At 43.2% G+C, this 12,210-nt stretch overlaps 1 protein-coding gene and 1 long non-coding RNA gene across 6 annotated transcripts in view; one reads left to right on the top strand and one right to left on the bottom strand.

The window, feature by feature from the left end:
• Positions 1–573, bottom strand: part of Tpp2 (tripeptidyl peptidase 2) — a 66,534-nt gene extending 65,961 nt beyond the window's left edge. For 4 of the 5 annotated variants that reach the window (XR_002387419.2, XM_004858579.3, XM_013077326.3 and 1 more), the window contains exon 1: positions 324–571. Coding sequence is in view for 4 of the 5 variants with exons in the window: in XM_004858579.3 (XP_004858636.2) it covers positions 324–488 (165 nt within the window). In the remaining variant the exon portion in view is untranslated. Of the gene's footprint in view, positions 1–323 lie in introns of all 5 variants that reach the window. The other variant, XM_004858577.3, reaches the window with a different exon arrangement.
• Positions 574–1,127: 554 nt separating this feature from the next.
• LOC110344690 (uncharacterized) overlaps positions 1,128–12,210 on the top strand; it is a 33,091-nt gene continuing 22,008 nt past the window's right edge. Inside the window, exons 1-2 of the long non-coding RNA XR_002387420.2 lie at positions 1,128–1,306; positions 5,312–5,393. This is a non-coding gene — a long non-coding RNA (uncharacterized LOC110344690). The remainder of the gene's footprint in view (positions 1,307–5,311; positions 5,394–12,210) is intronic.

Below are 12,210 nucleotides of genomic sequence, written 5' to 3'. Positions count from 1 at the left end.
AACAGAACTATGGGAAGAACAGTTCCGGACGTAGACTGAGTTACGGAACCGAGCGCGGCCGACGTTGCAAAGACGGATGGATCTGCCCAGAGCCCGGGCCAGAGCGCCCCGGTGCCGACAGGTCCGGCCGTCCGCGCCGGCCCCATCGCCAGGACGTGTGCCGGGGGCTCTCGTGGGAACCGCGGCGGGCCCGGGGCGCGGGTGGCGCGGCCGGGAGGCCCGGGCTTCCCCGGCGAGAAGCGGGCCGGGCCGCCGGGCCCCGCGCCAGCCCCGCCGCTTTGTCTGCGCGGCCCGACCCCGCCTCCCGCCGGCCCCCGCCTCACCTGCATCCCCGGGGCCCCAGGGTCGACGCCGGTGTCCAGGACGGCGATGAGCACCCCGCGTCCGTCATACTCCGGGTAGCGGCAGAGGAACGAAGCGGCCCCGGTCTCTTTCTTGGGCAGCAGGCCGTGGAAAGGGAAGGGCTCCTCGGTGGCGGCGGTGGCCATGGGCGCGGGTCGGAGGACGGGCGACGAAGAAGCGAACCGCCAGGTGCGCGCGGACGGGCGGCGCCAGGACACCCGGCGGCCGCGGGCCGGAGGCGGGGAGGGGGTGGGGCCTGCATCCGCTGGCCAATCCCTGCCCGACAGAGCGAGGCAGCCAATCACGCGCTGTGCGTCACTAATGGCGCCGCTCCCGGGAGCTGAGCCCCGCGGCTGCGGCGGCTGCAGTGGAGGAGGCGGAGCCTGCGCTGGGCTGCGGAGGCCGAGCTTCCGCGAGCCGGGTTGTGAGCGGCGCCACGCTTGCGGGTCTCCTTAGCGGCCGGCCGGCCTGCGAGCAGGGGCTTCTGTCGTCCAGGCCGATACGCGCGAGAGACCGGGAGAGAAGCGGGCCGCGAGCCGGGTAGCGGCAGCCCTCGGCCCGGCGGGGGACGCTGTCCGAGCTCGAGGTTGCGGGGGAAGCGAGCGGACGCGGGGCTGGGCCGGGCCGGTGCGGAGCGGACCCCGGGGCCTCGCTGTTGGCGAGATCCGAGAGGGGCCCCTGCTGTCTTCGCTGCTTCCCCTTGGCATCCGGGATTTCCGAGGAGCAGTTTTTACTTTTTTTTTTTTTTTGGTACGGGGGATTGAACTCCGGTCCTTGCGCTTGCACAGCAGGCGGCCAAACCACAGAGCTAAATCCCCGGCCCCCGAGGAGCAGTTTTTATAAACTGACGTCCCTCGTTGCCCCTTAGGGCTGTGCACTCAATCGAGCCACAAGGTGCAGGTTTTCAGATTTGGATTCGCAGTACCGGCCCAGGGCCCTTGATTCGTGTGCCTGTCGTTCCAGGGTAATTAATCTTCGCTTGAGTGTGGTTGCCACGAACCCCTTTGGCAGTCCGCTAAGGCAGTGGCGTTTAAACGCAGCGTTCAGAGCGGCATTTTTTTAAACGAGTAGAATGAAATCTGTAGAATTACAAAGGAAATTTTGCTGAAGTAGTTAAATCAAAAATATTAAAACCAGTTTTGTTATATTGCGTTAGCTGTGTATATGTGTATATGTGTGCTGCCTTTTGCATTAAAGGAACTAGTGCCAAGTCTAATAAACTACCATAATTTCAAAATAGTGAAGTGAGCATAAATGATGTTTTCAGATGTGTGTAACAACTGCACGGATAAACTGATTTTTACTGGTGACAGCGTAACATTGCTAATACTACCACGGTTAATGCCTACATCTGTAATTAAGGGGAACATTTAAATCGAAAGGTTGATGAAAATAAAGATGTAATTTTTTCCAACACAGGTTTTTCAACCACTTGGTTTCTATCCATGGACTCCAAGTTAAGAATGTCTGGTAAAGAATCTCTGTATATGTCAGTTTTCAAAGCACAAGATTTGGAAGATCCAGGATTTTCAAACACTACTCTAATGGCCATGCAGTGGTTTTTCTGCTGCTTCCTTGACCATTTCTTTATTTCACAAGGTCACAGATGCATGTTCTCTATAGTGGAGAGGAAAAGTAGAAATGTTAATGTTTTCCTTCTTATTCCCAGCTGCACTTACATTGCCCCAGAAGAGAACTTTAAATTACTTGTACAGGAAGAAGAGAATGATGAACTCAGAAGACATTCAGTACAGAGCCTATAATGACAGACTGGTATTTTCAAATGAACCATCTTCCAGTTCTTTCATTTTATACCAGAGGAAACAAATAGATGAACTGACTGCTACTGGTAGTGGAACAGGTTATTGAGGAAGGCCTAGATCCCCGTTTTCCTGGTCTGTCTCCAGTTTTTTTCTGATGATTCCCCACCCAATGACTAGATAGGAAATGAGCTGCTCAAGATGAAACTTAGTGGCAGCATTTTTACTAGACTCCTGTAACAGTATTCTTTAGATTAATACATTTTGCTTCATAGAACTAAAGGTTTTAGAAAATTATGTATCTCTTTGTACAGTTGTAAGATGACACCTAAATTTGTCATCTTAAATTTAGGACATTATGAAGGACAAAAATTTGGGCATATTATAAATATCAGCATTCTTTAATGAAACATCATCCATTTAATTATATTCACTTGAATGTAACTTTGATACCTACTATCATTTATGAAATACCTGAAAATTTTTTTAAAAGACAATTTACGTCACTTTCTTCTTTCATTTCCATTGTACACCGAATATGATTCTAATATGATCTACGTATTGGTCACTTAACCATTTTTTGCAACAAAAGTATGTCTACTAATGTTTTAAGTTTTAAAATTTCCTGGGATCAATTCTTTTGGAATGTTACCTTTCCATTACAAAGCAGAAAAAAATGACATGAATGAATCTTAAACTTTGATTAAAAAGTACAGAATATGGACTGGGGATATAGCTCAGTGGTAGAGCACTTGCCTAGGGTGTGGAAGGTCCTGTGTTCAATCCCAGCACGGCAAAATAAATTAATAAATGTATGTAGATATATAGATTTATGGAGAAAGAATAAGAAAGTTGTATTGAAAATGCAACTTTAAAAAGATGCCTGGTATGTCATATTTCCACTAATGACAGGACTACTGTAGTCACCACGAGACAGTTTCCAAGTCTACTTTGTAAAACCATCAGATGACAACCTTTTAGGGAGCAAAACTAGCATATAGAAGTGTTCTGTAACTTGCCTCCTCAAAGGTGACGTGCTCAAGATTCAGAAGCACAGCCACTCACTCCTATTTTATGAACTACTCACGACGAATGTCATCCTTTGCCTAAATTGGAGAAAAGGTGGATTTAATGAGACAAATGAGAAATTTAACCTAATAGTAAAGACTCAGACTAAAATATTATATATGTATTCATGTGTGTGTGCGTGCACACACACGCACAGACTGTATTTTAAAAATCTCTGTACCCTGCAATAGACAGCACAGCTTCCCTACTGTGTTTATCCACTCTCGGGACAGCCTGGTAAGTTGGCCATGGGGCCTCTAGGGTAGATTGCTACAGACTGTGAGAAACGTCACCCATTTTGTTCGGTGTGCCATGCAAATATTCTCATTTTCTACAGATACAATGATGTAGGAAAGATTGGGAAACCCTAATCCCAGGGAAATCCATTTTTGGAAAAATCCAAATAAAGGCTAGTGGTAATAGATTTTTAGTATATGCCAGAGAACATGAGATCCCCACTTAATCATGGCTTGGTTTCCCAGACAATCCTTACTCAGGTTGCGGTGGTTTCAGTTACCTACAGTCAACTGCCGTCCAAAAATACTAAAAAGAAGAGTAGAAATGAACAATTCACAGGTTTCCAATTGCATGCCATTCTGAGGAAACCTTACAAAATTTCTTCATCCTGGTCCATCCGCCTGAGCTATGAATCATCCCTTTGTCCAGTGTCTCCACACTGTATACTCAGCCTCCCCGTTAGTCACTTAGTAGCAGTCTCAGTTATCAACCTAGTATTATCTTTATTTTCAGGCACCTAGTAAGGGTCTTGGAATGTACCTTCCGCAGATAAGAGGGGACCACTGTAACTATAAACTAGTATTTAGGAGTTGAGGTGTATCATAGCTGATAACTTTCTCTGACCTGAGACACTTTACTAATAGGAAATCATAGAGCTGTACAGAATAATTAGGAAAGCTGGGAGAAAATTATTAAAAATTAAGATTGTGAAGTCCATAGATTGATAAGGCAGTGGTAGATGGCCCTCTGTGTCCAGCCCTGTGTAGATGTTGGTGTTCAGGAGCCGTGGAGAACTGGCTTGGAGAGTCTAGAAATCTGAAGTTCCTGGCTCTGCTTGGCTTATGATTTTGGACAAAAGAATTCTTCTTGGCCTCAGTTTCCTTGTTTATATGGAAAGAAGCTAATGGAGAGCCTTCTATTTTAGTGTTGAACATTTTATTGTCTTAAAAGCTTTACATTTGTAATTCATTGAGATACAGGCGTACCGTACTGAACCAAGCAGTTACTCTTTACTGCTTATCTACTGCCTTGGAGATTGTGGCACTTTGCTATTTTCTGTTAAGCACTTCATGATTTTATAGTCTTGATCTTGGACTGGTAAAATTGTGCATCATCTTCTTCCTGGAGGATGCTGAGAGCAGAGTGGCAAAACTGATGATTCTCATCAAGTGATAGAGCCTCAGTTCTATTGATCCTGCCAAGTTCTTCAATCAGAAGACACAGGCTGTCCCCAGACAGTTTCTGTGCAATCTGGAGGACATAAGAGATGACGCTGAAGATGATCTGAACAATTTTAACATGGGGACTGTGAGCAGAATCACCGTTGGCTCCAGAATGGGACAAGCTACAGCCGTTGGTTCACATTGGACCTACTGAGAAGTGGTGACGTGTTGAATCTCAAGTACTGTATTTGGTGGAGATAAGCCTCAGTCAGCAGTGAAAATTGTACTTCACTTCTCCCATCTGTGGGGCCAGAGCTGCAATCTGTCCCATCCCCTGATAACTGACCAGCTCTACTGGAACCAGAGGTTCACCTCTCGTCGAAGCTGGGCAGAACAGTAAATCTGTTGGCATCCAAAAGATATCGGAGCCTGTATATTTAAACACGTGAGAAAAGTGTGTGGCCAGTGTGCTCGGTTATTTGTAGGGTGGACAGTGTGTCCTGGGAAAAGCAGGAGAAGGGCTTAGGCAGCAGACTCCCCTCACTTGCAGTATAGAGGAGAGCTCTTTTGGGCACAAGGTCCAATGCTATGGTCCTCTAAGGCCTTGGCCAGCTGCAAGATGAACTGCTTCAAAGCCTCTGGGACAGTCAAGATAGTCAAAGCTAGGATAGGACAGCATATAAGCCCAAGTTTCAGTCACATAAAGCACATTCCTCACTCATGCTTCATTTCCAATTTCAGATCAGCAGGGGCTTCAATCTGGATCCGGGTGAAGAAGCAGGCACTAACTGTGGCAGGGGACTGCGATAGGGCAAATCAGGAGGTAAGGACACATGCACTAGCTCTCCAAGCTTCCACCATCTCTGTTCACTTTTCATTGACCTAAACCAGTCCTAAAACCAAGCTCAAGTTCAAGGGGGCAGAACAATGCAGTTTTATTATATGCCCAAAAGAATAGTCCTGACTCACTTGGGCTGCTATAAAAATATCATAAACTGGATGGCTTCGAAGTAGCCAAATTTAGTTTCTTCAAGCTGAGAGGTCCAAGTTGCAGGAAAACTCTGCCTGGTGAGGGTCCACTTTCTGGATCACAGATGGACGTCTTGTCCGTGTCCTGACATGAGGCAGTGGCCAGGGCTCTGACTCGTGACTTAATTACCTCCTACCTTTCAGTACCATTTCTTTGGAAGATTATGTTTCAACATAAGAATTCGGGGTGGGAACAAATATGCAACCTAAAGCAGGAACAATAAGCAGGATATTTAAATTGTCCTGATTACTGCTACACCCTCACTGTATTTACTTTAGTGAAGCTTTAGTAATATAGCTACAACAGGAAGTATGCCTCCCTGCATAGTCAGTATCCTTGTATGAACTGCTAGGCAAACAGTGAGAAGGAGTTGGCCACCTAGGACAACAGTATAGCAAATGCTTGTCCTACAGGACACCTGAGAGCCTGGTGTTTTGAAGTTCATGCTATCTGGCACATAAGTGCTCTGTGAATAGTATGTAGTTGAGCTACAGACCTGGGTAAAAATTTCTGTTCTCTAATACCCAATTATTTCTCACACTGCTTCTTACTTGGAATAAGTTCTCCAAGTTTTGTGCCTTAGCTGAACATTTACTGTTCAAACAATTTGGTTATCACTTATTGCATAGTCTCTCTAGCTCTGTTACTTTGGTGTTCTAAGTGAAAAAAGAAACACATTAGAAGAATAGAATAGTGGTCGTTCATGGTATCATAGGAAGATACAGACGCCAAAAAACATACCTTGAAGAATGTAGAAGATTTTAGGCCTCCTCAAATTGTGTGTCCTTCTAGAAATATGTTGGGCATACAAAACCCTAAGTAGTATACATGGATAGACACATTATTACCTCTTCCTTTTTTACACAAGTGGCAGTATAGTGTATATTCTCTCTGTCCTGCACTTTTTTTACTTTGCAGTACTTAGTGATGAATGTTACTACATGTAATTATTATTCTTTGTTAGTAATCATGCATACTTTTAATTTGTTTGGACATGTTATTGTTTGTTTAACCCTGTGGGTTTGTTTTCAAGTGTCTTGTGAAACTGACAATGGGTGCTTTCTCGAAAGTTCATTTGTTCCCAAAATACAAATCTTTCAGGCGATAAAAATCTTCACTTGCTTTAGTTCTGAGAGTCAGATTACCATATATGGCTTGTGTATGTTCCGTTACCATCTTTAGAAGAATCTAACCTTATAGTCTGTGCCGAATGGGCAGGAAGACCATATCCCACCTGTGTTTGGTAAGAGGCAATTGGTCAGGAGTAGATTCCTGGCCTCGGGTAGACAGAGACACAGGTATGTAGTGTGCAGTGGAGGCTTAGTGTGAGGCTCGTGAGAGCCAGATTCCCAGGGCCCGGTGGGGCCCTAGGACCACTGCTGCACCAGCATGTCTCCAGCTCTGCTTTGAGATAGCCCAGAGGCACAGAACCTCTGCTTTGAATTGATGTGTAATTCCATTGCATACTTCCATTAAGCACTCTTACTTGACTTTCTTGGGACTTTTCTCTGATTTAAAAGAGCTTTACCAGAGCAGAGCAGACTGAATGTGTTAGCTTGCTTTCATGACTAGAACAAATACCTGAGCTGGTCAACCTAGAAAGGAAAAAGTTTATCTTGGCTCTTGGCTTCAGGGGTTTCTGTGTTGCTCTTTGGGCCTGTGGCAGCACATCATGGCAGGAAGGCTTGGATGTGAAAGGACAGGGCTGGGGTCCCACGGTCCCCCCTTCAAGGGGATCTCTCTGTCACCTAAAGACCTCTTACTACCCACCCCCCACCTGCAGGTTACACCACATTCCAGTAGTGCCACCCTGGGGACCAATCTTACCAAACGGTTCTTTGGAGGACACTTGGATCACAAGTTCAAAACCAGCCTGAGCAATTTGGTAACATAGTGAGACCCTGTCTCAAAATTTAAAAAAAAAAATTAAGAAGAGATGGGGATGTAGCTCAGTGTGAAGCTGAGTTCAATCCCTGGTACCACACATGCATGTGTACACACACACATCCCGTCACTCTAACTTTCAGCATTGTCCTTGTTTTGTTTCATCCTAATTCCTGATATATATTGGCAGCAGAAATACTCCCATTGAGTTTTCTGACAGTAAGTCACCACGATGATGATAGCAGGCATGAAACAGGGCAGGGAAGGAATTACTCCTGCCCTCCATCGAGTCAGGCCAGGAAGCACCCTAGAGGTCATTGGGTCCCGCTGTGGATTCAGGCTTGGACATGCCAACCCGGAACTGTTGTCATATGGATCATTTGCATGGGATTGCATAAGTGCCCACCATCTGTCAACACTCGGGTTGCCAGAAAAACATGTTTGATATGAGATTTCAATGAAAGCCTAATCTACATGGTCATCCCAAGCATCCCGGATTGAGCAAAAGAGTGGGAAGTAAAACAGCATAATAGTTAAAGGATCTTGTCTTCCGTGTCTAGTTCTTTCACCAGTTAGCTACGTGACCCTCAACGAGGCCTCCGTTTCCTTGACTGTCCCTCTGAGGGTTTTACAAGTTACACAAGAAAAAGCATTTTTCAAAGTGGCAAAATATACTTTTCATTACTGTAATGTGGCTGGTATGGGGCAGGGACGGAAAACAGTGCAGTCGTGTTTAGCATTCCATTACAAGTTAAGACTCAGATGAATCTGGCAAGCTGATCATTTTCTAAAACAACTGAAACTTGCTAGAAATGTGTTTAAAAGATCAATTTAGGCGTATAGGACAGGTACCTAACAACCTCGTTCTCATGAGGTAAATCAAGCAACTTATAATTTGTGGACAAACAAGTTTTTACTGTTTGTGCAATTAAATTTGTTTTGTCAAAACATCTTGGATCTTACAAAACTATTTCTCTTGCCTTTAATTAAAGAATGACGTGTGGAGAACTGGTTGTGAAAGTTCTTTGCATGTGCACACGTGAACAGATGTGGCAGCATTTTGAGGTACCAGACTGAGAATTCTCTAGTCTTCTGAAACAGATTACCAGTATTTGTTTAGAACAAACCAATTATTTAAGGTTCATAAACAGGTGTTTTTGGGAAAAATAGAAAAAATCACAAGGTAAGAATGAAAAGGATGTTTTCAAAAATAGTCTTTGTTTATTGAGTTTCTCAAAGGTTTTATATACTATTTATTAATTTAAAACAAAAACTTTAACAAAAATTATATATGTACCTGCATGTGAATATATATGAAAAGTACTTATACCCCACACATTAAAATCAGAGGGCTGTTATCAGTTGGATTCTGAGAAAAATATTGTCTCCAAACTTGTACAAAGATCTGAATTGTGTGGTTCTGTTGGTAAAAGTGTGGTGTGTTCTACACAGACCTATTGAAACCAATAGGAATCCAGTGTCTGAGAAAATCCACAGTAATCTGTATATTAAACAAAGATCCCAGGAGATTCTTCTCACCTAAGAGCTTTGGAAAACACTGAGCTCAACAGCACTCACCTGCTGCATTCAGCCCTGACAGTTCTGAGGTACAGAGTTAAAACTGCAAAGCGTAAGGTTTTTTGATCCCATTGGGTCATGTGCCAGTTATCAAAACTCCAGTTTTAAAATGTGCCCTTGCTTATGAGCTCCTTCCATGCTCTTCGGTGAAGGTGACAGAAATAAGCAAAGCAGTGACTACTAGGCGTGCAGATTATGAATGCAATAAGAAATGAAGGCTCAGTCCATCCAGATTTGCTCTACAGAACAAACTTTGGGTTATAGTATATACAATACAGAAATGTTAAGTAGGGTTTCATGCATTTTCATTTAGAGAAGTGTAATAGTACTTACTGGAGCTAGATACAGTTCACACAGAGAAGGGATGATGGAGTCCAGCTTTGAAGACAGGGAGGTACATGCTTTGGCAGGGGGCAGTGAGGGGTGACATCTGGGAAAGGAGTGGCTTTTATATGGCGCTGGTTGTAGGACTAGAGGCGGGGGAGGGCACGCTTGCTTGACTTCTTAAGAGTTTACCACAAGAGAATGTGTCGCTGTGGCCACCATTCTACTCCTCCATCAGGGAGTCCAGTTGTTCACAGAAAATGCTTTACTCTAAAGACACCGCACATAAAGCACCAAGATGGGACTGGGTATGCAGTCAGTACTTGGTAAATTGTTTCTATTAACAACAAAACAAGAATCGGAATCCGGGCCCTTGGTTCTCTCTGTTGTCACTCCACTGCGGGGCTCGATAAACATCTCCTTTTGAAATGTCAGATTGCACAACAAGTATTTACTGGCCATTTACTGCATGCTGTGATTGGACAGGCATAGGACGAAAAAAGAGAGTCTGCTTCCTATAGAAACTCAGTTCATGTTCAGTGTGGTGCCCTGTGAGCAACCTGGGGATGACAACAAACACACTACTTAGCCAGGCTCAGCAGTTTGCTTTCTGCTGTCTTGGCCACAGGTCCTAATCGAAGTGGCTTAGGTCCCAGTTGAAGCCACCCTTCTGCAACCTTCAGAGGTTTCCTAAGGGCTGGTTTGCTCCTCCACATTTCTAGTCGAGAAACTCCTGAAATTGTCTATTCCATAGGCACATTAGTCTAAACTAGGTTCTATCCTCTTTATTCCTTCCTCATTCTCTGATTTTATTTGGCCCTCTCGTAAGTAGTATTTGTTCACCCACAAGTAGCAGCAGCAGCAAGAACAACAACAACAACAAAATACAAAGAATTATATAGAAAAACAATATGATTTACTGGAACAACCTGATCTCAGACTAAAAGTCTTGTTTATTGGCTGTAGTGCGTTGGTTAAATTTACCTTATTCATTTGTAAAAAAGTGATTACCATGTCAACTTCACAGTATAGGGAACATATTTTAATTAAGTGGGAATATGTCACAATCTGGTATGTAGCAGATGCTCAATAAATGTCAGTTCCACACATCTACATTCACGTTACTCCGGATTGGACTGCAAAGAGTTACTGGAAAATCATGTGTATAGTTTGCTTATAACACAGATACAGTGAATAGTAAACTTAGTTAAGAAAGACATTGGAAAGAGTAAATGAAGAAGCATACAGTCCATGATAAGAATTTTAATTTATTTCCAATAGCCAATTTTGGAGTAGATCAAAATGACCCTTCAAGATAATTTTTGCTATCCCAAAATGAAAGTTGATGTAATTGAGAAGGATTGGTAGAAAGAATCAATACATCCACATTTCTATATGCAAACAAATTAACCATGTAAAAGGAAGAAGAACAGCTGGGCATCTCACTGGCTTCTCCTGGGGATAGAACCTGATACCTCCCTCATCTGGAATATTTAACTAAAGGGCAGGATGATTATGATGAAACCCAGTCAGCAAATCTCAGTGAAGCTGACAGGAAGATAATTTTCATAAAGAAAAGTAACTATATTCAGTGAAAAATCCAGACGCTGTCACAAATTTTGTGGGGGCTATGCTGTTGTGGTAGCAAACTTTTAACATGCATGCTCAGTTTTACAATTGTATTTCCATTATAATTATCTTTAGCAGGAGAATACATTTCCTGATTCTTTCATCCATGTAAAATTTGATCCATTATCTATTTTGCTCGTGTGCGTGCCTATGTGTATGAGCCAATTCCGGAAAATGCAGTATGTCAAAAGCAATTCATTTAGTTTAAAAATTGTAGTCTTGTATTAGTTTTGCAATAGTGCCACCTTCTGGCTAGAATCCGCCTTTACGAGCTAGCATCTTGTCTGGGCTTGTTCCTGGAAGCTTGGTAAATTGAGATTTTTTTTTTTTGGTCCCTGGGGATGCTGGAGTTAATCATGGTAAACCAGTCCCAGGGGACATCCCAGGAAAATACTGGCCTGATTTGCGATAGAGGAAGAAAAGGCATGCAGAATTCAGCACACCATAAAATAGAACTAAGAGTCATGCATGTAAACAAACCCATTAAACCAAATAGAGGGGTTAGAATGCTTGTTTGCTTCATTCTAGTTGCTCATTCTCCTTTAGAGAGATACTGCACAGTAGAACTGAATGAGCTGAAGAAAAGGTGAAATAAAACGATTGTTCCCAGTGGGCTAAGCCATTTTTCTATTAGAGAGAGGGAATGCAGTGTTTCATGACTACCCTGGAAAATGTGATAGTGTAGGGTGAAGGCAACCACTTGAAGCCAGAAGTTATAAAAGATAGTGCCACACTACAAGTTATAGCAACTTTATTGGTACAAATGATCATACCACAAAGTAGATATTTTACATATATTTTCTAATTTAGTTCTCATAATAACTACTAGACCCTAAAATTGGTCTACTTTTTCATTTATGGGAAACAGAAGCTCAAACTAGTTGAGGATTGTGCTCAAGTTTGTAGAATTAACATATGACAATCATGTCTCTGACTCCAACAGCTAACATCATACAAATAAGGCATAGGATCTGTCTCCTGTTTGCATTTTGACCATTATTTTTTAATTTTTAGGGAAAGAAAGAAAAAGCATGAGCTAATTTTTTTTTCAGCATTTACTTTGTAGTGTGCATTCCACCAAATGCTTTTATATACATGGCCTCATTTACTTTATAAAATTAGCATTGCTTAGTCACTTAGCAGTTTTTGCTCTACTTGGTGCTCAGACAGCTCAGACTGTCAATGGTATATGATT

The sequence above is a fragment of the Heterocephalus glaber genome, unplaced genomic scaffold (genome assembly GCF_053883595.1).
Source record: "Heterocephalus glaber isolate CG9 unplaced genomic scaffold, H.glaber_assembly_v1.0 deba00001579, whole genome shotgun sequence".
Classification (NCBI taxonomy): Eukaryota; Metazoa; Chordata; class Mammalia; order Rodentia; family Bathyergidae; genus Heterocephalus; species Heterocephalus glaber.
The sequence above is the reverse complement of the archived record's forward strand: the minus strand, read 5'-3'. Positions and strand labels throughout refer to the sequence as shown.